Source organism: Salmo trutta, unplaced genomic scaffold (assembly GCF_901001165.1).
Source record: "Salmo trutta unplaced genomic scaffold, fSalTru1.1, whole genome shotgun sequence".
In the NCBI taxonomy this organism is placed as follows: Eukaryota; Metazoa; Chordata; class Actinopteri; order Salmoniformes; family Salmonidae; genus Salmo; species Salmo trutta.
In genome coordinates this window covers 3,178,149-3,205,068 of record NW_021823073.1, presented here as the reverse complement: position 1 = coordinate 3,205,068, position 26,920 = coordinate 3,178,149, and the positions used below count along the sequence as shown (strand labels likewise).

The window sequence follows — 26,920 nt, the reverse complement described above, 5'->3', positions numbered from 1 at the left end:
TGCTCAAGTCAATTGTAGTATGTTATTAGATTGCTACTAATTAATGGAGATGTTCAGAGCGAATATAAAACGTAGTTATAGGGGACATCATGTGTTATTTGTTCCAATCCCTTAAAAACTGAAGTAAATAATAGATGCTGTCAGAGTAGGAGGAAAGCTCTCCCTGTCCCTTAGCAAGAGACGCTGGTGACATCTGATCACATGTCACTACAGTTACAAGTTCACCAACTAGAGTAGCTACGCCACCAACACGGTCACTGAATCTCATAAACCCAACAGCCTAGCAAACTGCCAGCAGTCTCCTGTTATGCACCCAATCCATAAACAAAGAGGAATCAATCACGTTGCAATGTTCACTGTGTCAAGCTGTGAAACAGGATGGGCCTACCTACGTTACTGACGTCTGACAATACCATGAGGAGGAAGATGGATAAGAACATAAAGCATTTAGCGTACAATTTCATCATGATTCCCCCCCCCCCCCCCCACCACCACACACAGACGCACGCTTGCGCGCGAGCACACACACCTGAGTAAATAACTCAGAAGAAATTACACAGCATCAGGCTATTCAATATTCTGAATTTACACCCCTAATTTGGACATAAATCAAGAGTTGTGTCACTGCACTCCGAATCGTTGCGCATCGTCTCAGAATTAATGGCAGCACTAGACAACCAGGATAGATAGTTCATAACTCAGGCAAGAAGTGTGCCTCCTTGACTTTATAAATAGACATTAAAATAAAATACGGCAATGAAAGTTATAAAACTGTAGCCTAGCATAAGTCACTCTCAAACCAAGCTATAGCCCTAATGTTTACAGAACAATATAACTACTCATCAAACAAACCCACAGTGGAGTTCTGCATCTAGCTATTAGCTAACTGGAGCATTTCCTCTTTGATTAACGAATGTCAAAGCCAGACAAAAAAGGGACCACTATTTCAACAAAACTGCGGTGTCTCGGCAACGCTTCATACATTAGCCTATTAGGCCTTGCGTTTTAATTTGCTGTGAGAAGTGACGGATGTGCTTAGTTAGGCTATATTTCCCCACCAAGTTCTCCATTTACGGCAATACCATAACACTATCCTAATGAGCCTCCCTTGGGTTGAACAGGCAGCAGGGAAACACTCATGTAGTAGACTCTGCATCCTCATTATAGAAGCGGTAGCAAAGACACTGAGCTGACAACATGTCACCCATTTACTTTAGTAGAATAAAACACTTCATCACACCAGCCAAGCCAATGGTAGGCACCATAATTACTGTAGGTATTTTTATGTTTTTACCTTTATTTAACTAGGCAAGTCAGCTAAGAATAAATTATTTTTTAACAATGACGGCCTACACCGGCAAAACCCGGACGAAGCAGGGCCAATTGTCCACCGCCCTATGGGACTCCCAATCACGGCCGGTTGTAATACAGCCTGGATTCGACCCAGGGTGTCTGTAGTGACGCCTCTAGCACTGAGATGCAGTGCCTTAGACCGCTGCACCACTCGGGAGCCCAGGTATGCCTGCATAGAGAGATCCCAGCAAATTGGCAATCAAATTACACGTTATTGGTGGCATGATAGTGATTGAACATTAATACATTCCCTACTTTAGAATGAAAGCCTGAAAACAAGCCCTGTCAGTGAGTTCTTTCAGCACTCCATCCCTCTGACAAGAGGAATAGCAAGCGACATGAGGACAGCTGAACATGATACATATAGAGAAGTGTCATGCAGAATATGTCAAACACAATTAGCGTCATGGTCATGACATGCCTTGAAATAAGACGTTGCCCATGCTCCAATTACGAACTGCACCAGAGCTCGAGGACTATGTGAAGGAGTGTTTTGTTTGTGTATTGTGAACGGGTGAGAACTGCGGTGGAAGGACACCTCTTGTGGATGTTCTCAACAGGTACCTCGGACTGGGGAGCAACGTTGTTCTCTCCACCATCTTAGCATGTTATTTATTCTCACATTGACATATACAGGCTGTGAACCATTGCCCTTTGCGGACAGCTAACGCGAAAACAAAGTTACTTCAAAAGGCACGAACGGCAGGATATAACGTTAGTGTTCCTTAGTTCTACCAACTAGAACAGTTATTTCAAACATATATATTTAGTTTGTACAGAGGTATCCTCCCTGCATGCCTAAAATGCATAGCTAACTAGCTAGTTACTATTGTTAACTAGCCAACAGCGAGTTTGCAAAGCTAGCTAGTTATTGATGAGGCAAACGAGCAGGCCTTGCTTGCGGCGCTTCGGGGGACGCTAGGTACGTTAGCTAACCACGATAAATGATAACTATTTTAGCTAACTAGCTCGTTACCAATGACTTGTTTGTATTAAAATCAAGCAATCTAAACGCAACTCTTACCTGTGCCAAGTTGAACTTTGAATTCCTTTGAGTTTAGCTAGCTAGCCAACAAGCTAGTTAGCTAACGTAGCCCTTCGTCTCGACAAATTATTCCGACCTTAGCTAGTTAGCTAACTAAGCTAGCTAAATTTGCCACTAAGATTGCAATTTGATAACCTAACTACACAAATTCACCGTTAATCCCCACAAAGAACGTGTGCGAAGAAACAAACACATGTTGTCTTACCAGAAACGTTGACAAAACAGAATGATGTATAAAAACAGCTGTAGCAGCGTGTGTCCACGGAAAAGATCAGTGTGTAGCGACAACAGACCGAGGCTAACATTCGGCACAAGACGAAACAGTAAATCCGGGACATTGGAGAGTACAGCAGGAAGCATTGGGACTGACAGTTTGCCCAGCAAATCCGAATGAGCGTCCAGTGATCGTTCTACTGTAGGGGTCATGTACTACTACAATTAGATGTAATTGAGCATGCTTTTGAGTCTGATAGAAAAGTCGATATGCATTTGAAATCACTTAGAAAAGTATCGTTGGAAAAAAACAAAAACTGCTTTTTAGTCAAGATTCTAGAAAGTTGCAGGCTTCTTATCTTGAACGCAACTCCTATGGAATCCGCTACGCAAACTACGTAGCTAATGTCAAAGTTTCCCGCGAAACTACTGCACATTAAATCTGTATCAAAACATTTCTGCACAGGTGGTCTGTATCCTCTTACTAATGATTTTTTTCAAACTAACAAGTGCAAAGCTTAGCATGTATAATCTCTTGTACATGGTTTGAATTTAGTTGAGCTGTAGCTAAAAACGTGGAGAGTATTTGCTGTGCAAAGCTAGCTAGTTAGCTAACGTTACCGTGGAAGTTAATGTAACCGTATTTGTCAGAGTACCTTTGTAACCATCCTCCTGTATCCCTATTCTTCCTAGCATCAATAGTCTTCTCGTTCTTTGTCTTACCTTAACAGATATCCTTGCACTGGGTAACCCAGCAGTCTCTTAGCACCTTACCAGTGAGAGCAGAGGAGCGGTCATCTCGTGGCAGTTCAGCAGCCTGTTACTGATATTGTCGCAGGTAAATACATGCCTTGAGATGACAGTTGAGCTGAGACATGGTGCATGACCAAGCTGTAAAACAACACTGAAGGCATTTTAGTCATTTAGCAGACGCTATTATCCATAGTTTCTTACATTAGTGAGTGCATACATTTTCATACTGGCCCCCGTGGGAATCGAACCCACATGGAGGCAAATTTGAGTAGTGCCTCCATTTTTGCAAAATGCCAAAGCCAGGCCAGATGATTAATTGTCAGCCAGGGTTGTTTTTTCTTCTTACTCATGTTTTTTCACTTTCTCTTTTCATTCTCTGCAAAGGCATCTAAAAGTCAAGACGGGCCATGAGTGAGGTCCAGGATAGGGATTGTGATCCCCAGAACTCCCATGTTGACAGGAGATGGGACAGTCAGTTGTCAGTCCTCCCAGACAAGCTACAACAGAGACTGATGCCATTCCAAAAGGAGGGGGTCAAATTCGCCCTATCAAAGAATGGAAGGTAGGTGGTTGTTAGTGAACTGGTTATCAATCAATCAAATGAATTGATTTATAAAGCCCTTTTTACATCAACAGCTTTGTCACAATGTACTTTACAGTAACCCGGCCAAGGCCCCAAACAGTAAGCAGAAGCACAGTTTGTGCTCACTTTATTCACTAAGTCATTTTTACTTTAAAAGCCAAAAAAATAGTTAAAATGTGTATTAACCTGTTTAGGATAGGGGGCAGTATTTTCACGGCCGGATAAAAAACGTACCTGATTTAATCTGGTTATTACTCCTGCCCAGAAACTATAATATGCATATAATTATTTTATTTGGATAGAAAACACCCTAAAGTTTCTAAAACTGTTTGAATGGTGTCTGTGAGTATAACATAACTCATATGGCAGGCCAAAACCTGAGAAGATTCCATACAGGAAGTGCCCTCTCTGACCATTTCTTGGCCTTCTATAGCCTCTTTGTGGAAAACAGAGGATCTCTGCCGTAACGTGACATTTTCTAAGGCTCCCATAGACTCTCAGAAGGCGCCAGAACGGGGAATGATGACTCTGCAGTCCCTGGGCGGAAAACAGTAGGGGATTTGGAAAGTGGTCGATCTGAGAACAATGACACGGGTGTGCGCGTACACGTGAAGACACCATTTTCTTCTTTCAGTCTTTGAACGAAAACAACGTCTCCCGGTCTGAATATTATCGCTATTTTACGAGAAAAATCGCATAAAAATGGATTTTAAACAGCGTTTGACATGCTTCGAAGTACGGTAATGGAATATTTTGAATTTTTTTGTCACGATACGCGCCGGCGCGTCACCCTTCGGATAGTGTCTTGAACGCAAGAACAAAACGCCGCTATTTGGATATAACTATGGATTATTTGGAACCAAAACAACATTTGGTGTTGAAGTAGAAGTCCTGGGAGTGCATTCTGACGAAGAACAGCAAAGGTAATCCAATTTTTCTTATAGTAAATCGGAGTTTGGTGAGTGCCAAACTGGGTGGGTGTCAAAATAGCTAGCCATGATGGCCGGGCTATCTACTCAGAATATTGCAAAATGTGCCTTCACCGAAAAGCTATTTTAAAATCGGACACCGCGATTGCATAAAGGAGTTCTGTATCTATAATTCTTAAAATAATTGTTATGTTTTTTGTGAATGTTTATCGTGAGTAATTTAGTAAATTCACCGGAAGTTTCGGTGGGTATGCTAGTTCTGAACGTCACATGCTAATGTAAAAAGCTGGTTTTTGATATAAATATGAACTTGATTGAACAAAGCATGCATGTATTGTATAACATAATGTCCTAGGAGTGTCATCTGATGAAGATCATCAAAGGTTAGTGCTGCATTTAGCTGTGGTTTTGGTTTTTGTGACATTATATGCTAGCTTGAAAAATGGGTGTGTGATTATTTCTGGCTGGGTACTCTCCTGACATAATCTAATGTTTTGCTTTCGTTGTAAAGCCTTTTTGAAATCGGACAGTGTGGTTAGATTAACGAGAGTCTTGTCTTTAAAATGGTGTAAAATAGTCATATGTTTGAAAAATTGAAGTTTTTGGATTTTTGAGGAGTTTGTCATTCACGCCACGCCCATCATTGGATATTGGCGAGGTGTTCCGCTAGCGGAACGTCTAGATGTAAGAGGTTTTAAGCCTGTAGCCTGAATCACCTCAGCCTCACACAATGTGAGCAGCAGAAGAAAAAGCCAGCCAGAGCCAGACTACTCGTCCGTCCGTCCCAGCCAGCCAGTCAGTCAGTCAGTCAGTGGATGTAAGAATCCCAGGGGACAGTCAGGTCAGAGTAGTTAGCCTGAGCAGTAGATCAATACAGGGACAGTAGAAGTGCTGTACTGTGAGGATTAGTCATCCAGTCAATATGTTGGAGGTATCAATGTGACAGTAAACACTATCTGGGCTTTGTAGGGCTCTGTGTACGGTTTCTCCATGGAGACTAGTGATGCAAGCTGTTAGTAATCAGGAGAGCAGGGCCAGGTGCTGTGTTGGAGTTGTTGTAGTGGGACCAGAGGCTGAGGCAGATCAGAGCAACACACACATTGACTGCCAAGTTTGGTTTGTCTTTTAGGACACCCTCCGTGGACAGAGGTTGACATGTTTGTATTGAAGAACTCTAGCTAATAGTTATAAATTATACAGACTCTTCTAATAGAGAATCAGGTTGTTTGATTGCCCACCCCGCATCAATATGTAGCCTGGTTTGGAATTAAGTTGATGCCAATTTATTTATTTGTAATGGAATTTAGAAAGGCTGGGAGCCTGCCACTAATCTGGGAGCCTGCCACTAATCTGGGAGCCTGATACTAATCTTTTTATGATAATGTAGTATCAGTTACATTGCATTCCACTTGGGCATAATGTCAGTTACATTGCATTCCACTCGGGCATAATGTCAGTTACATTGCATTCCACTCGGGCATAATGTCAGTTACATTGCATTCCACTCGGGCATAATGTCAGTTACATTGCATTCCACTCGGGCATAATGTCAGTTACATTGCATTCCACTCGGGCATAATGTCAGTTACATTGCATTCCACTCGGGCATAATGTCAGTTACATTGCATTCCACTCGGGCATAATGTCAGTTACATTGCATTCCACTCGGGCATAATGTCAGTTACATTGCATTCCACTCGGGCATAATGTCAGTTACATTGCATTCCACTCGGCATAATGTCAGTTACATTGCATTCCACTCGGGCATAATGTCAGTTACATTGCATTCCACTCGGGCATAATGTCAGTTACATTGCATTCCACTCGGGCATAATGTCAGTTACATTGCATTCCACTCGGGCATAATGTCAGTTACATTGCATTCCACTCGGGCATAATGTCAGTTACATTGCATTCCACTCGGGCATAATGTCAGTTACATTGCATTCCACTCGGGCATAATGTCAGTTACATTGCATTCCACTCGGGCATAATGTCAGTTACATTGCATTCCACTCGGGCATAATGTCAGTTACATTGCATTCCACTCGGGCATAATGTCACTTGGCTTAAAAATTCTATTTGAATGAGGTTGTGCGAAGTACATCACATGCCATCTAACTAAAGCGTTATTGTAAGTGTCTGCCGGGGCCACTTGTAAGGGTTGCCACGCCGACGCTGGTGTTACAACAGATCAATAGACAGACTGTGTTGTTGCTTCTCTTGCCTGAGCTTCAAAATTACTGTGAAATTCAATACCACAGCCGATGTTGATGTGTGCATCAAATCCCCGGACCCCAACACAGGTCCCCAAACACACAACTGGTCCCCGATGATATTCTCAGTTTGGATGTCATGTGTGATTTGTCACATCCTTAGCCAATAGATTTAAAGATATGACTTAAAATAAGTTTAAACTACCCCCCTCCTTATTGTATGATATAAACAGTGTTTCATTTGAGATGGGGGTGTAATTGTCAGCGAGGCGTTTGCTTTGCTGAGCCAGACTAAGCAGAAACAGCTCTACATCAATTATAAAGGCTTATTTTTGAATTAATTACAAAATGCTGATTCATCACGATGCACTGACGAGGAAAATGTGACAAGTATGTAAAATAGCTTTATTTGCATGCTGACATAGGCCTAATGAATGACTTAGCTTAATGATCCTAGAGCTTGTAGATCTCATAGGATTAGTGAGGTGTGTTCCCATTAAAAAAAAGCTTTCAAGTTTTATTGTTTTCACGTGCACAAGTACAGTGAAATGCCTTTTTTTGCTAACTCTAAACCCGACAATACAGTAATCAATAACTGTATAATACTAAAAATAACATAAGATTGTTGATATTGAAAGATAATCCCAGTACTTAAATAGCCTATCTGCCCGTTGATAAGAAAGCATGAATAATATGAATGTATGGTAATGTATGAGGCTCAGTGTAAGTAGTCTAGTCGATGCTCCATTCATTGAAGACAAGACAAAAGACTTAAATGATTGTGTGGAAGGTCAAAGACCCCGCCTCCATCCTGGGAGGAGGAGCTACCTTTACAGACATCGTGGTGCTGGTGGGTTTCACAGATAACATTAAAAAGTTGTTCAACGTGCTGTTGTCAAGCAACGGTGGCAGTCAGAGCATCCTCCATGAAACCAGCTGTCTGGCTGAACGGGCGCCCTATTCCCTGTAAAGTGCATTACTTTTGACAACAGCCTGGGCTAAAAAGTAGTGCACTATATAGGGATCAGGGTGCCTTTTGGGATGCACCCAGGCTATTGAAAGAAGAATGATTAATGCGTGGAGAAATGGAAAGCACCTGGCTGAAAGGAGCCTCTCTCGCTGTCTTTCTCCCTCTGTTTTCTCTATCTCTCTCTCTCTCTCAATTTCTCCCTCCCTCTCTCCATCTCTCTACTCCCATTGTGTGTGTATGCATTATGCTGGTTGAGCAGAGTGGGCTGGCAATTAGAAGAAACACCAGTGGAAGGTGCTCATTAATCATGCTGTTCAACTGAAGCGGAGGGAGGGGGATCACAACTGCTTTTCTCATGGGTAGACTAGCTCTACCTACCTGGGTTACATTTTGAATACAACATCTCATGATCATTGCAGACTAGCTCTACCTACCTGGGTTACATTTTGAATACAACATCTCATGATCATTGCAGACTAGCTCTACCTACCTAGGTTACATTTTGAATACAACATCTCATGATCATTGCAGACTAGCTCTACCTACCTAGGTTACATTTTGAATACAACATCTCATGATCATTGCAAACTAGCTCTACCTACCTAGGTTACATTTTGAATACAACATCTCATGATCATTGCATACTGGTGTTGCCTACCTAGGTTACATTTTACATGCAAGTAATTTAACAGACGCTCTTATCCAAAGAGACTTACAATCAGTCCATTCTACTAAAGAAGCCCAAACCACCACGAACAGCCATGATAATCATAATTAGGAGTAGCCTAAAACCTATTTCAATATACAGTGCATTCTGAAAGTATTCAGACCACTTGACTTTTTCTAAAATTGATTGCATAGTTTTTTTCCCCCCCTCATCAATCTACACACAATACCTCATAATGACAAAGCAAAAAACAGGTTTTTAGAAATGTTTGCAAATGTATAAAAAAAATGGAAATATCAAATGTACATAAGCATTCAGTACTTTGTTGAAGCACCTTTGTCAGCGATTACAACATTGAGTCTTCTTGGGTATGACGCTACAAGCTTGGCACACCTGTATTTGGGGAGTTTCTACCATTCTTCTCTGCAGATCCTCTCAAGCTCTGTCAGGTTGGATGGGGGAGCGTCGCTGCACAGCTATTTTCAGGTCTCTCCAGAGATGTTCGATCGGGTTCAAGACCGGCTCTGGCTGGGCCACTCGAGCATTCAGAGACTTGTCCCGAAGCCACTCCTGCGTTGTCTTGGCTGTGCGCTTAGGGTCATTGTCCTGTTGGAAGGTGAACCTTCACTCTGGAGCAGGTTTTCATCATGGATCTCTCTGTACTTTGCTCTGTTCATCTTTCCCTCGACCCTGACTAGTCTCCCAGTTCCTGCCGCAGAAAAACCTCCCCACAGCATGATGCTGCCACCACCATGCTTCACCGTAGGGATGGTGCCAGGTTTCCACCAGACGTGACACTTGGCATTCAGGCCAAAGAGTTCAATCTTGGTTTTATCAGACCAGAGAATCTTGTTTCTCATGGTCTGAGAGTCCTTTAGGTGCCTTTTGGCAAATTCCAAGCAGGCTGTCATGTGCCTTTTACTGAGGAGTGGCTTCCGTCTGCCCACTCTACCATAAAGGCCCGTCTGGCCACTCTACCATGAAGGCCTGATTGGTGGAGTGCTGCAGAGATGGTTGTCCTTCTGGAAGGTTCTCCCATCTCCATACAAGAACTCTGGAGCTCTGTCAGAGTGACCATTGGGTTCTTCGTCAACTCCCTGACCTCCCTTTGGACCTCCCCCTCCCTTTGGTTTTCTATCCCCAGGGAAGGGGTCTGAATACTTTCCGAATGCACTGTAGCTACTATCTGAAAAATAAATGCTAGAAAGAGTGTTAGTGGAATCCGTTATGAACAGGGAAGTGTAGCTAAAGCCTGTTTTGTAAAGGCTGGTGGAGGGAACAGGCTAACAGCTTATAACCTTGTGAGCAGGGTAATAAAACTGTCATCATTGATCTGTGGAGCTACTACACTTAGAATTGCAAAGGGAGGAAGCTGTTGTGTGATTTATTTTTGGAGTGGCAGTGGCTCTGTTGTATCCAACTGATGGAAAGACCTGAATGGAAATCATATCTCTTATTTGTGCTGATATTGCTTATGTCATAATACATTTAGCAATATCAACTTGATTCTTAGTTTGAAATGGTGACCATAGTCTAGGCTATATTGTTACTGCACACTCACTAGACTAATATCTCTCATTCATATATATATATATATTAGTGTCTTCAGAAAGTATTTATACCCCTTGACTTATTCCACATTTTGTTGTGTTAGTGTTACGTTACCCAGCAAGAATGTCGCCCAAACAGAAGAGGGAACTAACAGAGTCACTGACAACAGCCAAAACAGGTGAGGTTTAGGAGGGCTTCTGAAAGACACTCATGGGGGTGTCCACTGGAAGTTGACTAGCAACAACAACTGGGACCTAAAAGACACCCACCATGAGCGCCAACTAAATTTTCCCAAGAAGAGGCAAACAAAAGGACAAACCCACAACTTGAAGACAGGAAACAAACTCAACATCAGATGAAGGAATGTTTGTGTAAAAATCACAATAGGAAGCGCCAACTGAAGGTGTTAACCTTTAGTCGAGAGTTTCAAGTCCTTGGTGTTTTTGGACCATGGTAGTTCATTGGTGATGTGGACACCAAGGAACTTGAAACTCTCGACCCGCTCCACTACAGCCCTGTCGATGTTAATGGGGGCCTGTTTGGCCCTCCTTTTCCTGTAGTCCACGATCAGCTCCTTTGTTTTGCTCACATTGAGGGTGTGGTGCCAGGACAACAACGTTAGGTCTCTCACCTCCTCCCTATAGGCTGTCTCATCGTTGTTGATCAGGCCTACCACTGTTGTGTCGTCAGCAAACTTAATGATGGTGTTGGAGTCATGCTTGGCCACGCAGTCGTGGGTGAACAGGGAGTACAGGAGGGGACTAAGGACACACCCCTGCATGCTGCATAACATGATGCTGCCACCACCATGCTTCACGGTGGGGACGGTGTTAGACGGGTGATGCACTGTTCCTGGTTTTCTCCAGACATCTCAGAGTCTCAGGTGCCTTTTTTCAAACTCCAGTCGTGCTGTCAAGTGCCTTTTTTTCAGGAGTGGCTTCCGTCTGGCCACTCTCCCATAAAGCCCAGATTGGTGAAGTGCTGTAGATACACAGTTGTTCTTCTGGCATGTTCTCCCATCTCAGTCAAGGAACTCTGTACTTTTGTCAGTGGTCATTGAGTTCTTAGTCACCTCTCTGAGCAAGGTCCTTCTTGCCCAGTTGTTCGGTTTGGTCAGACGGCCAGCTGTAGACAGAGTCTGGGTAGTTGCATATTTCTCTCAATGATGGAGACCCACTGTGCTCTTGGAAACAATTGTTTTATACCCTTCCCCAGATATATGCCTCATCACAATTCTATCTTGGAGCTGTACAGACAGTTCCTGGACTTCAGGGTATAGTTCCTGCTCTGACATGCACTGTCATCTGTGGGACCTTATATAGACAGGTGGGTTTCTTTCTATGTCCAAACAATTGAATTGGTCGCAGGTGGACTCCAATCAAGTTGTGGTGACGTCTCATTGTTGATCAAAGGAAATTGGATGCACCTGAGCTCAATTGGGAGTGTCATAGCAAAGGGGTGTGAATACTTACAGTATGTAAATTAGATATTTCTGTATTTCATTTTCAGTAAATTAGCAGCTTTCTAAAAACATGTTTTTACTTTGTCATTATGGGTAGAGAGAAATTCAGGCTGTAACACAACAAAATGTGGAATAAGTCAAGGGGTGTTAATACTTTCTGAAGACACTGTACATACATACTCACTCACACACTACACTGACACTCCCACACAAACCCACACACGTTCATATACACTACATACACTAACACACGCTAACACACATACCGACACAACACAAACACACATTCACGTGCACACACACACACACACTTCTACACTCATCATTGTTAGTGCTACTCTGTTCTTTATTTTACTCTTATTATTATCTATCCTGATGTCTAGTCACTTTACCCTGCCTTCATGTACATATCTACCTCAAATACCTTATTATTATCTATCCTGATGTCTAGTCACTTTACCCTGTCTTCATGTACATATCTACCTCAAATACCTTATTATCTATCCTGATGCCTAGTCACTTTACCCTGCCTTCATGTACATATCTACCTCAAATACCTTATTATTATCTATCCTGATGTCTAGTCACTTTACCCTGCCTTCATGTACATATCTACCTCAAATACCTTATTATTGTCTATCCTGATGCCTAGTCACTTTACCCTGCCTTTCATGTACATATCTACCTCAACTACCTTATTATTATCTATCCTGATGTCTAGTCACTTTACCCTGCCTTTATGTACATATCTACCTCAAATACCTTATTATTGTCTATCCTGATGCCTAGTCACTTTACCCTGCCTTCATGTACATATCTACCTCAAATACCTTATTATTATCTATCCTGATGTCTAGTCACTTTACCCTGCCTTCATGTACATATCTACCTCAAATACCTTATTATTATCTATCCTGATGTCTAGTCACTTTACCCTGCCTTCATGTACATATCTACCTCAAATACCTTATTATTATCTATCCTGATGTCTAGTCACTTTACCCTGCCTTCATGTACATATCTACCTCAAATACCTTATTATTATCTATCCTGATGTCTAGTCACTTTACCCTGCCTTCATGTACATATCTACCTCAAATACCTTATTATTATCTATCCTGATGCCTAGTCACTTTACCCTGCCTTCATGTACATATCTACCTCAAATACCTTATTATTATCTATCCTGATGCCTAGTCACTTTACCCTGCCTTCATGTACATATCTACCTCAAATACCTTATTATTATCTATCCTGATGTCTAGTCACTTTACCCTGCCTTCATGTACATATCTACCTCAAATACCTTATTATTATCTATCCTGATGTCTAGTCACTTTACCCTGCCTTCATGTACATATCTACCTCAAATACCTTATTATTATCTATCCTGATGTCTAGTCACTTTACCCCTGCCTTCATGTACATATCTACCTCAAATACCTTATTATTATCTATCCTGATGTCTAGTCACTTTACCCTGCCTTCATGTACATATCTACCTCAAATACCTTATTATTATCTATCCTGATGTCTAGTCACTTTACCCTGCCTTCATGTACATATCTACCTCAAATACCTTATTATTATCTATCCTGATGTCTAGTCACTTTACCCTGCCTTCATGTACATATCTACCTCAAATACCTTATTATTATCTATCCTGATGTCTAGTCACTTTACCCTGCCTTCATGTACATATCTACCTCAAATACCTTATTATTATCTATCCTGATGTCTAGTCACTTTACCCTGCCTTCATGTACATATCTACCTCAAATACCTTATTATTATCTATCCTGATGTCTAGTCACTTTACCCTGCCTTCATGTACATATCTACCTCAAATACCTTATTATTATCTATCCTGATGTCTAGTCACTTTACCCTGCCTTCATGTACATATCTACCTCAAATACCTTATTATTATCTATCCTGATGTCTAGTCACTTTACCCTGCGTTCATGTACATATCTACCTCAAATACCTTATTATTATCTATCCTGATGTCTAGTCACTTTACCCTGCGTTCATGTACATATCTACCTCAAATACCTCGTACCTCTGCACATTTATCTGGTACTGGTACTCCCTGTATATAGCTCCACATTGATCTGGTACTGGTACTTCCTGTATATAGCTGCACATTGATCTGGTACTTCCTGTATAACTCCATTCTTGTGTATTTAATTGTATTCCTCTTGTGTTACAATTTTTTAGTTATATTATTATTTTTAAACTGCGTTTTTGGGAAGGGCTCGTGAACAAGCATTACACGGTAAAGTCTACACCAGCTGTATTCGGCGCATGTGATCAATCCATTTTGATTTGATTGCTAGTGCAATATTGCATGAACACATGAAGTATTCTATGTCCTCCACTCTCAACCCCCGTCGTTCTCTTCTCTGTTTCAGGTGTATGATCGCAGATGAGGTAAGCCGTGAAGCACACACAACCCAACTCCCCAGTCCTATCAAATCTATTTTCCTCAAATAATATATGCTATGCTCCCTCTGAATTAATTTGTCAAGTTTAAGAAACCTTCCTAGCCATGTAATCATTTTTGACACAGTGATTGTAGAATCTGTTGGTGTCTCAGAATTTCACGAACACTCCATCACATGCTGTTTGCTTACTTTTGAGCCAGGCAATGATTGTGTTCGGTTTATTTTGTTTTTGAAATGAGTTTTCATCGATTATATACATAATTGTTTTCATCCTCCATATTGTATTGTTAATCCTCTTCTCCAGATGGGTCTAGGGAAGACAGTGCAGGCTATCTCTGTGGCCTACGCCTACAGACAGGAGTGGCCTCTGCTCATCGTGGTGCCCTCCTCTCTAAAGTACCCCTGGATCGAGGAGTTGGAGAGGTGGATCCCTGAGCTCAACCCTGGAGATATTAACCTGGTGGAGACCAAGAGTGACACGCTGTACGTTACCCATTTTAACTTCACCTGGACTCTGGTCTGCTTTTCCTGCGCTACTTGGTTGTGGTCCTGGTTTCCCTACTGAAGTTCTCCACCTGTTAAAATGCAGGTTCATGTTTTTCGTTTGTTCTGGAGGCACCTCTGCAGAGTGGTCACTAACTAGCACAGCCACAAAGTCATCAAATCTTAAACCTAACCTTAACCACACTGCTAACCCTAATGTCTAACCTTAACCACACTGCTAACCCTAATGTCTAACCCTAACCACACTGCTAACCCTAATGTCTAACCCTAACCACACTGCTAACCCTAATGTCTAACCCTAACCACACTGCTAACCCTAATGTCTAACCCTAACCACACTGCTAACCCTAATGTCTAACCCTAACCACACTGCTAACCCTAATGTCTAACCCTAACCACACTGCTAACCCTAATGTCTAACCCTAACCACACTGCTAACCCTTATGTCTAACCCTAACCACACTGCTAACCCTAATGTCTAACCCTAACCACACTGCTAACCCTAATGTCTAACCCTAACCACACTGCTAACCCTAATGTCTAACCCTAACCACACTGCTAACCCTAATGTCTAACCCTAACCACACTGCTAACCCTAATGTCTAACCCTAACCACACTGCTAACCCTAATGTCTAACCCTAACCACACTGCTAACCCTAATGTCTAACCCTAACCACACTGCTAACCCTAATGTCTAACCCTAACCACACTGCTAACCCTAATGTCTAACCCTAACCACACTGCTAACCCTAATGTCTAACCTTAACCACACTGCTAACCCTAATGTCTAACCCTAACCACACTGCTAACCCTAACCACACTGCTAACCCTAATGTCTAACCCTAACCACACTGCTAACCCTAACCTTAACCACACTGCTAACCCTAATGTCTAACTATAACCTTCAATTAAGACCAAAAAGCTAATTTTTGTTTTCATGATTTTTACAACATAGTACATGTTGACTTTGCAGCTGGTCTATCTAAGGGAGATCTTTCAGTTCTGCCTCCTGGACAAGACTCATGACAATAAACGTTAACCTGCAGTTTAAAATTGTAAATGTGAAAATTTATATTTTCATTCCTGCTAAATGAATGTCTATTTTCTCAATCAATTTAGTTCAAGTTGACAGTATCAGTACAGCAGCAGTCAATGTTTTCACTGTTCGAGATTATTGATCATCGGTGTCTCTGTCCACTCTACAGAGGCAGTACGGTAACAGTGTTGGGTTACGACCCATTATAACACACTATAACCCTCTGTGTCTGTTATATAGGGGGATCTGTAGCAGTAAGGTAACAGTGTTGGGTTACGGGCTGCTCACCACAGAAGCATTATAACACACTATAACACATTATAACCCTCTGTGTCTGTTATATAGGGGGATCTGTAGCAGTAAGGTAACAGTGTTGGGTTACGGGCTGCTCACCACAGAAGCATTATAACACACTATAACACATTATAACCCTCTGTGTCTGTTATATAGGGGGATCTGTAGCAGTAAGGTAACAGTGTTGGGTTATGGGCTGCTCACCACAGAAGCATTATAACACATTATAACCCTCTGTGTCTGTTATATAGGGGGATCAGTAGCAGTAAGGTAACAGTGTTGGGTTACGGGCTGCTCACCACAGAAGCATTATAACACACTATAACACATTATAACCCTCTGTGTCTGTTATATAGGGGGATCTGTAGCAGTAAGGTAACAGTGTTGGGTTACGGGCTGCTCACCACAGAAGCATTATAACACACTATAACACATTATAACCCTCTGTGTCTGTTATATAGGGGGATCAGTAGCAGTAAGGTAACAGTGTTGGGTTACGGGCTGCTCACCACAGAAGCATTATAACACACTATAACACATTATAACCCTCTGTGTCTGTTATATAGGGGGATCTGTAGCAGTAAGGTAACAGTGTTGGGTTATGGGCTGCTCACCACAGAAGCATTATAACACACTATAACACATTATAACCCTCTGTGTCTGTTATATAGGGGGATCTGTAGCAGTAAGGTAACAGTGTTGGGTTATGGGCTGCTCACCACAGAAGCATGCCCCCTGGTGGAGGCTCTGACCAGACAGAGGTTTAATGTGGTGGTGGTGGATGAATCCCACTACCTCAAGTCCAGGAACGCAGCCAGGTCTAAGATACTGGTACCACTCATCCAGAACGCCAAGCGGGCCATCCTACTGACGGGCACCCCGGCCCTGGGACGGCCAGAGGAGGTACGGTACCCCCGAAGGTCCAAACATCTGAACACGCCATCCCCCAATCACACATTTCTGTTCTATTCTGACATTTCAACCAGCTTGGCCCGCTGGGATCCTATACATTCCTTTTATCTGCCTTCAGTATTTCACAGACACAGATATGTATTGAACCTGTCTGTACCTAGAGGAAGCATGAAGGGCTGGTTAAATACAGATGGTCTGGAAGCCATTGCAGCTCTGTTCTTTCTGTAGTATTTGTAACTTTAACATGACACACACCACAGAGCCCGTGCCAGAGAAGCAGCATCCCTCCCTTCCTTCCACCCACACGTTACTATTGTTCACTACAGCAAAGCTTTCACTCCCCTGTTGAACAGCAGAGTATTCTTGGCTCCACTGTGCTGCTGCAGGGCTTTGATGAGGACATTCACACTGACTCTACTTATTCACATGGTTGCTGCCTGAAAAGCTCCATTTGAATAATTGTCCATTATTATCATCATGGCAGAAATGTTCCGTTTAGTATCTTGAAGAGTGATGATGGTTAGAATGGAGGGGAAGAACACATCTGCCACACCTCTCTCTCTCTCTCTCTCTCTCTCTCTCTCTCTCACTATCTCTCTCTCTCTCTCACTATCTCTCTCTCTCTCTCTCTCACTATCTCTCTCTCTCTCTCTCTCTCACTATCTCTCTCTCTCTCTCTCTCTCTCTCTCTCACTATCTCTCTCTCTCTCTCACTATCTCTCTCTCTCTCTCTCACTATCTCTCTCTCTCTCACTCACTCACTCACTCACTCACACACTCACACTCACACTCACACTCACACTCACACTCACACACATTCCATTTATTATGTTTCCACAGCTCTTTATGCAGATAGAGGCTCTCTATCCTAGGATGTTTGGAACGTGGAGTGACTACGCCAAACAATACTGTAACGCCCACTACAGGTAACGCCCTACATACAAACACACAGTAATATTGACCGTTGGCATGGTGAAAATGCTACATCTCCCACTTTCCTCCCAAAATGACAAACAGCAGTGTGTACATACTGGGCATAATGACACTGCAGCAGACAGACACACTGACCCAAACCCTGGTGTCTGTCCCTCCCAGGTTCTGTGGTAACAGGAGACAGTGGGACTGTTATTGTCTGTCCCTCCCAGGTTCTGTGGTAACAGGAGACAGTGGGACTGTTATTATCTGTCCCTCCCAGGTTCTGTGGTAACAGGAGACAGTGGGACTGTTATTGTCTGTCCCTCCCAGGTTCTGTGGTAACAGGAGACAGTGGGACTGTTATTGTCTGTCCCTCCCAGGTTCTGTGGTAACAGGAGACAGTGGGACTGTTATTGTCTGTCCCTCCCAGGTTCTTTGGTAACAGGAGACAGTGGGACTGTTATTGTCTGTCCCTCCCAGGTTCTGTGGTAACAGGAGACAGTGGGACTGTTATTGTCTGTCCCTCCCAGGTTCTGTGGTAACAGGAGACAGTGGGACTGTTATTGTCTGTCCCTCCCAGGTTCTGTGGTAACAGGAGACAGTGGGACTGTTATTGTCTGTCCCTCCCAGGTTCTGTGGTAACAGGAGACAGTGGGACTGTTATTGTCTGTCCCTCCCAGGTTCTTTGGTAACAGGAGACAGTGGGACTGTCGTGGTGCCTCTCATCTGGAGGATCTCCACCAGCGTCTCAGTGAGATCATGATCCGGAGGCTGAAGGTCCAGGTCCTCCCCCAGCTACCCCCCAAAATACGCCAGCGGATCCCCTTCGACCTGCCCAAAGACGCTGCCAAGGTAACGGACGGACAGACAGGAAGACAGACCGAAACACACACACACACACGCTGACAAACGGCTGGACGGATGGACGGACCCCTCTAGGCAGAGGGGAGACGGGGTGCTAAATATTCTGAAAATATCCCCTCATTATCATATCTCTCTCTCTCACACTTCCCCACCCTCCCTCTCTTGCTCTCCCATCCTGTTGCTCGGCAATAGTATCCAATTTACACTAATTATCATTTTATCTCCCATTGCCATATGGTTTTTATTTCAGTCTTGCCCTTTTCTGTTCATAAGTAAAGTAGCCTTTCATACTGATCAGCACTAGCTATCTGTTCTATAAAACTGAATTAATATTCAAACATTAGCCAGTTCATTTCTATTTCATTGAGCTATATTTCCATCATATCTGTATTTTGTGGGCTCTTTTATCCACGATGAGCTCTGTGGACAGTATACTCAGCTCTCTACCCTGTGAGCTCTCTACCCTGTGAGCTCTATACCTCAAATAAAATGTATTTATAAAGCCCTTCTTACATCAGCTGATATCTCAAAGTGTTGTACAGAAACCCAGCCTAAAACCCCAAACAGCAAGCAATGCAGGTGTAGAAGCACAGTGGCTAGGAAAAACTCCCTAAAAAGGCCAGAACCTAGGAAGAAACCTAGAGAGGAACCAGGCTATGAGGGGTGGCCAGTCCTCTTCTGGCTGTGCCGGGTGGAGATTATAACAGAACATGGCCAAGATGTTAAAATGTTCATAAATGACCAGCATGGTCAAATAATAATAATCACAGTGGTTGTGAAGGGTGCAACAGTTCAGCACCTCAGGAGTAAATGTCAGTTGGCTTTTCATAGCTGATCATTGAGAGTATCTCTACCGCTCCTGCTGTCTCTAGAGAGTTGAAAACAGCAGGTCTGGGACAGGTAGCACGTCCGGTGAACAGGTCAGGGTTCCATAGCCGCAGGCAGAACAGTTGAAACTGGAGCAGCAGCACGGCCAGGTGGACTGGGGACAGCAAGGAGTCATCAGGCCAGGTAGTCCTGAGGCATTGTCCTAGGGCTCAGGTCCTCCTAGAGAGGGCATACTTAAATTCACACAGGACACCGGATAAGACAGTAGAAATACTCCAGATATAACAGACTGAGCCTAGCCCCCCGACACATAAACTACTGCAGCATAAATACTGGAGGCTGAGACAGGAGGGGTCAGGAGACACTGTGGCCCCATCACATATACCTCTGTACCCTGTGAGCTCTATAGCTCTGTACCCTGTGAGCTCTATACCTGGTGAGTTCTATATCGTGTGAGCTCTATACTCTGATCTCTATACCCTGTAAGCTCTATAGCTCTACCCTGTGAGCTCTAAACTCTGTGTACTCTATACTCTGTGAGCTGTATAAACTCTGTGTGAACTCCATCATCTCTGAACTAGCTCTCTAGTCTAGTGTGTAAACTCTGAGCTCTATACCCTGTAAGCTCTATAGCTCTACCCTGTGAGCTCTAAACTCTGTGTACTCTATACTCTGTGAGCTCTATAAACTCAGTGTGAACTCCATAATCTCTTAATTAGCCTCTGTGTGAGCTCTCTAGTCTAGTGTGTAAACTACTCTGTGAGCTCTAAACTCTGTGCCCTCTGTCCTCCGCTACGCTCCTCTCTGTGCTGCTGTGTAAGGCTGAAGTAATGAGGTAGAACTCATCCTCTGTTCCCTCTCATCCTCTGTTACCTCCGTCAGCCAGAGGAATACATGGCCAGCACATTCCCTATTTTCTCTCTCTCTGATCTCTCTCTGTCATCTCTCTGTCATCTCTCTGATCTCACTCTGATCTCTCTCTGTCATCTCTCTCTGTCATCTCTCTGATCTCACTCTGATCTCTCTCTGTCATCTCTCTCTGTCATCTCTCTGATCTCACTCTGATCTCTCTCTGTCATCTCTCTCTGTCATCTCTCTCTGTCATCTCTCTCTGTCATCTCTCTCTGTCATCTCTCTGATCTCTCTCGCTCTCTGATTCTCTCTCTCTCTCCCTCTCTCCCTCTCTCCCTCTCTCCCTCTCAGTACAAAGAGACCTCACCTGCTGCTGCACTCCAAAATCACATGCTGTCAACACACACACACACACACACTCTCCTCAGCCTACGCTCTCCACTGGCTGGCTAATTTATGGACTGTATGTATGCAGTCAGTGTGAATGAAATAATGAATATATGCATGTATGGGGTTTATCTACAGTGCATTCAGAAAGTATTCAGACCCCTTGACTTTTTCCACATTTTGTTACGTTACAGCCTTGTTATAAAATCGATTACATTTTTTTTTTTAATCCTCAGCAATCTACACAGAATACCCCATAATGACTGTTTGCTATGAGGCTCAGCTGCATCCTGTTTCCATTGATCATCCTTGAGATGTTTCTACAACTTGATTAGTGTCAAGCTGTGGTAAATTCAATTGTTTGGACATGATTTGGAAAGGCACACACCTGTCTATATAAGGTCCCACAGTTGACAGTGCATATCAGAGGCACAGGAATTGTCCATAGAGCTCCGAGACAGGATTGTGTCGAGGCATAGATCTGGGGAAGGGCCTTGGTTAGGGAGGTGACCAAGAACCTGATAGTCACTCTGACAGAGCTCTAGAGTTCCTCTGTGGAGATGGGAGAACCTTCCAGAAGGACAACCATCTCTGCAGCACTCCACCAATCAAGCCTTTATGGTAGAGTGTCCAGATTCTCTGGTCTGATGAAGCCAAGATGGAATCTTTGGCCTGAATGCCAAGTGTCAAGTCTGGAGGAAACCTGGCACCATCCCTACGGTGAAGCATAGTGGTGGCAGCATCATGCTGTGGGGATGCTTTTCAGCGGCAGGGACTGGGAGACTAGTCAGGATCGAGGGAAAGATGAACGGTGCAAAGTCCTCAGACTGGGGCGACGGTTCACCTTCCAACAGGACAACGACCCTAAGCACACAGCCAAGACAACACAGGAGTGGCTTCAAGACAAGTCTCTGAATGTTCCTCAGTGGCCCAGCCAGAGCCCGGACTTGAACCCGATCGAACATCTCTGAAGAGACCTGAAAATAGCAGTGCAGCTCCACATCCAACCTGACAGAGCTTGAGAGGATCTGCAGAGAAGAATGGGAGAAACTCCCCAAATACAGGTGTGACAAGCTTGTAGCGTCACACCCAAGAAGACTCAAGGCTGTAATCGTTGCAAAAGGTGTTTCAACAAAGTACTGGGTAAAGGGTCTGAATACTTATGTAAATGTGATATTTCAGTTTTCAATTTTTTTATAAATTAGCAAGCATTTCTAAAAAACTGTTTTTGAATGGTCATTATGGGGTATTGTGTGTAAATTGAAGGAGAAAAATAACAATTTAATTAATTTGAGAATAAGGCTGTAATGTAACAATGTGAAAAAAGTCCAGGGGTCTGAATACTTTCCGAATGCCCTGTGTGTCTAAATATCATAATATATAGCTTGTCTTCGTACTTACATACCAAAGTTAAGGGGACATGTATGTGACTGTGTCTTAGTTGTAAATGAGAACTTGTTCTCAACTGGCCTACCTGGTTAAATAAAGGTGCCTCAGATCTGTACAATTCCGATGTATCTGTCTGGTGTATCTGTTGTCCTCTCAGAGCTGCTTCCTACTGCCATTCTACAGTAATACCCCTAACTCCCTTAAATACTCCTTCATACTGCCTTTCTACAGTAATACCCCTAACTCCCTTAAATACTCCTTCATACTGCCTTTCTACAGTAATACCCCTATACTACCTTAAATACTCCTTCCTACTGCCTTTCTACAGTAATACCCCTAACTACCTTAAATACTCCTTCATACTGCCATTCTACAGTAATACCCCTAACTACCTTAAATACTCCTTCCTACTGCCATTCTACAGTAATACCCCTAACTACCTTAAATACTCCTTCATACTGCCATTCTACAGTAATACCCCTAACTACCTTAAATACTCCTTCATACTGCCATTCTACAGTAATACCCCTAACTCCCTTAAATACTCCTTCATACTGCCATTCTACAGTAATACCCCTAACTACCTTAAATACTCCTTCCTACTGCCTTTCTACAGTAATACCCCTAACTACCTTAAATACTCCTTCATACTGCCATTCTACAGTAATACCCCTAACTACCTTAAATACTCCTTCATACTGCCATTCTACAGTAATACCCCTAACTACCTTAAATACTCCTTCATACTGCCGTTGTACAGTAACTCCCCTAAATACTCCTTCATACTGCCGTTGTACAGTAACTCCCTTAAATACTCCTTCATACTGCCGTTGTACAGTAACTCCCCTAAATACTCCTTCATACTGCCTTTCTACAGTAATACCCCTAACTCCCTTAAATACTCCTTCCTACTGCCTTTCTACAGTAATACCCCTAACTACCTTAAATACTCCTTCATACTGCCATTCTACAGTAATACCCCTAACTACCTTAAATACTCCTTCCTACTGCCATTCTACAGTAATAACCCTAACTACCTTAAATACTCCTTCCTACTGCCATTCTACAGTAATACCCCTAACTACCTTAAATACTCCTTCATACTGCCATTCTACAGTAATACCCCTAACTCCCTTAAATACTCCTTCATACTGCCATTCTACAGTAATACCCCTAACTACCTTAAATACTCCTTCCTACTGCCTTTCTACAGTAATACCCCTAACTACCTTAAATACTCCTTCATACTGCCGTTGTACAGTAACTCCCCTAAATACTCCTTCATACTGCCGTTGTACAGTAACTCCCTTAAATACTCCTTCATACTGCCGTTGTACAGTAACTCCCCTAAATACTCCTTCATACTGCCGTTGTACAGTAACTCCCCTAAATACTCCTTCATACTGCCGTTGTACAGTAACTCCACTAAATACTCCTTCATACTGCCGTTGTACAGTAACTCCCCTAAATACTCCTTCATACTGCCGTTGTACAGTAACTCCCCTAAATACTCCTTCATACTGCCGTTGTACAGTAACTCCCCTAAATACTCCTTCATACTGCCGTTGTACAGTAACTCCCCTAAATACTCCTTCATACTGCCGTTGTACAGTAACTCCCCTAAATACTCCTTCATACTGCCGTTGTACAGTAACTCCCCTAAATACTCCTTCATACTGCCGTTGTACAGTAACTCCCCTAAATACTCCTTCATACTGCCGTTGTACAGTAACTCCCCTAAATACTCCTTCATACTGCCGTTGTACAGTAACTCCCCTAAATACTCCTTCATACTGCCGTTGTACAGTAACTCCACTAAATACTCCTTCATACTGCCGTTGTACAGTAACTCCCCTAAATACTCCTTCATACTGCCGTTGTACAGTAACTCCACTAAATACTCCTTCATACTGCCGTTGTACAGTAACTCCCCTAAATACTCCTTCATACTGCCGTTGTACAGTAACTCCCCTAAATACTCCTTCATACTGCCGTTGTACAGTAACTCCCCTAAATACTCATTGTGTTTCACCTTGAGAGCAGACTGTGTGTGATTTATTGTATTGGGCTAGTGTGTTCTCCATCTTCAACATCCCCTTGTCACAATCCAGCTATAATTGGGCTAGCCCATGTGACCTACCTAGGCACTACTGACGTTAGGAAAGGAGAGGAGCAGCGTCTTTGGGAATTGTCTTCTTTTTCTCCCTCCTTTCTCTCCACCTGAAGGAGAAGTAGGCTACCATCCACAGCAGCATGTTCTGCCCTTAGAGCTGCAAACAGAGAAGAGGGGAAAGAGAAGGAAACAGACAGGCCTTTTGACACGTGTGTGTGTGTGTGTGTGTGTGTGTGTGTGTGTGTGTGTGTGTGTGCGCAGGAAGCGAGCGGCAGCTTGGAGGAGTGGGAGCGCCTGATGAGGACGATGGGTTCGGGGGTCTCTGCCACAGACAACCCCTTCACTGAAGTCATGGGGCTCGTGACACGCATGTACAAACAGACCGCCATCGCTAAGGTACAGTGTATATACACACACAGGCACCTAACCCCCTCCTGGCCCAGCACTTCTGCACCGTTCTAGAAAAGGGTCTTCTCTCTCTCGCTCTCTCGCTCTCTCGCTCTCTCGCTCTCTCGCTCTCTCGCTCTCTCGCTCTCGCTCTAGAGAGATTGTTTGTTGAAGGGCGGTGTCAAAAGGTGACAAGCATGTTTTTCTTCTTCTTAGGTGCAAGGCCCTCCCTCCCATAGGTTATTATGCTTCACATTACTCAGAGCGCATCGCCATGGGAACAGAGTGAAGGTCTGCCACCCCTTAGTGAAAGCATTCTGGCTGGCCATCATAACTCTGGACAGCTATAACTGTGGCCTTTCAATTCCTCAGTTTTTTTCTAAAGTAAACCTTTTCGACACAGCAGACCGAACCCAAATATAGCGGAACCTTTCCAAGGTGTTAATTCTAATGGGGTTGCCATGGTAACACCGCCAGGCAAGAATGTCAGCCGTTAACTTCCAGGTGACTTTAAGTGAAGGAAGCTGGCTTGGTACGCAGGATACAAACGTTTTTCAACAGTCAACAGAAAACAAGCACAGATAGTACCTCTCCCTGTTTCGCTCTGTTTTGGACAGTTTTACTTTTGTTTGGTGTCTAACTGAACATGACCCAGGCTCCTCTGTAATAAGGACCCTGCACCAAGGTTAACAAAGCCTCAGACAGCCTCAGCCTGCTGAACGTAATCAGCGGAGGAATCCTTCCTCACCGGTTGGCTTGTTTCGCTCCGTCTTGTTTGCTGATTGGTTTTTCTCTCGGTTTCCCTTCCTCCTCCTCCGCTTGATTAAAGTTCACCGTTGCGTCGCTGTAGACGTGTCATCCTCCTGTCTCATTTCCTCGCCCATCCCTTTTGGTTGGCTGCTGCTACACACACACTGACAGAAAATAACTTTTGGGGGGTGAGTGGATACACACACACACATCTCATGTCACTTCTGAAGCGTATGTGAATGCCTGGCGAGTGGACCATGGATGCATCCCAAATGGCACCCTATTCCCCACATGGTGCACTACTTTTGACCAGAGCTCACTGGGCCCTGGTCAAAAGTAGTGCACTACATAGGGAATAGGGTGTCATTTTGGGACCGAGTTTGGCAGTGTGGAGGGGGACAGGGTTTTTATTTTTACCCCGTCTACCAGCAGCAGCAGATGCTCCCAATTACCCAGAGACCCTGCTGCCTCTGATGATGGACTTTAAAGAGAGATAACATATCACTGCTTCAGTGGACAGGAAGTTTGTGTTGCACTAATTAAACTTCTGCAGAGTTAAAAGCAACCCAGTAATGAGAAGTTCCCATTAGCAGATGGAGGAGGGGGCTTCTAGCTAGACCTGCTTAGACCTACTTTCATTATCCCCCTCTGAGAGGAAAGGCCTTCTCATAATTAACAGTCCATGTCTCTAGGTGAGCGAGGAGAGACTGGTGAGAGACTGGTGACAGAGGTCTGAAGTCCAGGAGGTGTGTGGCATGTGGACAGCAGGACAGGACTGTCGATTGGGGGGGGGGGGGGGTCGTATAAGTGGTCCTTCATGACAAATATTTGTGAAGTCTTGAGTATGTGTCTCATAGCAATTCATGATTCATTCCCTTCCTTCCATTGGTTGATTTCCCCTGTATGGCCTTTACATAGAGATGTATTCTAATATGTTGTTATTGCATTTCTATTGGCCCCTCTGTGGTCTCCTCCTATAGGCTGGAGCAGTGAAAGACTACATAAAGATGCTGCTGGAGACTGAGAAGTTAAAGTTCCTGGTGTTCGCTCATCACCTGACCATGCTACAGGCATGTACCGAGGCTGTCATCGAAGCCAAGGTAACTGTTGTTCCCTCATCACCTGACCATGCTACAGGCATGTACCGAGGCTGTCATCGAAGCCAAGGTAACTGTTGTTCCCTCATCACCTGACCATGCTACAGGCATGTACCGAGGCTGTCATCGAAGCCAAGGTAACTGGTGTTCCCTCATCACCTGACCATGCTACAGGCATGTACCGAGGCTGTCATCGAAGCCAAGGTAACTGGTGTTCACTCATCACCTGACCATGCTACAGGCATGTACCGAGGCTGTCATCGAAGCCAAGGTAACTGTTGTTCCCTCATCACCTGACCATGCTACAGGCATGTACCGAGGCTGTCATCGAAGCCAAGGTAACTGGTGTTCACTCATCACCTGACCATGCTACAGGCATGTACCGAGGCTGTCATCGAAGCC

The 26,920-nt window shown here is 43.6% G+C and overlaps 3 protein-coding genes across 18 annotated transcripts in view; 2 read left to right on the top strand and 1 right to left on the bottom strand.

Moving 5' to 3' along the window:
* LOC115188733 (R3H domain-containing protein 1) overlaps positions 1-2,708 on the bottom strand; it is a 45,546-nt gene extending 42,838 nt beyond the window's left edge. For all 11 annotated transcript variants that reach the window (XR_003876590.1, XM_029747503.1, XM_029747510.1 and 8 more), the window contains exon 1: positions 2,604-2,708. The gene's annotated coding sequence lies outside the window, so the exon portion shown is untranslated. The remainder of the gene's footprint in view (positions 1-2,603) is intronic.
* On the top strand, positions 1,752-16,633 carry LOC115188744 (DNA annealing helicase and endonuclease ZRANB3-like). Of its 6 annotated transcripts, none has more exons than XM_029747558.1 (6): positions 2,841-3,009; positions 3,343-3,449; positions 3,749-3,926; positions 14,157-14,175; positions 14,494-14,672; positions 16,276-16,633. In XM_029747558.1, exons 3-6 carry the CDS (start codon positions 3,772-3,774, stop codon positions 16,337-16,339), a joined length of 417 nt encoding a protein of 138 aa, XP_029603418.1. In that variant the 5' UTR covers positions 2,841-3,009; positions 3,343-3,449; positions 3,749-3,771; the 3' UTR covers positions 16,340-16,633. The 6 variants fall into 6 exon arrangements, with proteins under 6 accessions (XP_029603416.1, XP_029603415.1, XP_029603418.1 ...); XM_029747559.1 differs by lacking the exon at positions 16,276-16,633 and adding an exon at positions 15,971-16,226; XM_029747556.1 differs by lacking the exons at positions 2,841-3,009; positions 16,276-16,633 and adding an exon at positions 1,752-1,913 and having other exon boundaries at positions 14,494-14,866.
* Positions 16,634-16,706: 73 nt separating this feature from the next.
* On the top strand, positions 16,707-26,632 carry LOC115188742 (DNA annealing helicase and endonuclease ZRANB3-like). The gene is made up of 5 exons (XM_029747552.1): positions 16,707-16,927; positions 17,777-17,862; positions 18,532-18,703; positions 24,546-24,680; positions 26,402-26,632. The coding sequence occupies exons 2-5, from the start codon at positions 17,783-17,785 to the stop codon at positions 26,612-26,614; spliced, it is 600 nt and encodes a 199-aa protein (XP_029603412.1). The 5' UTR covers positions 16,707-16,927; positions 17,777-17,782; the 3' UTR covers positions 26,615-26,632.
* The last annotated feature ends 288 nt before the right edge of the window (positions 26,633-26,920 follow it).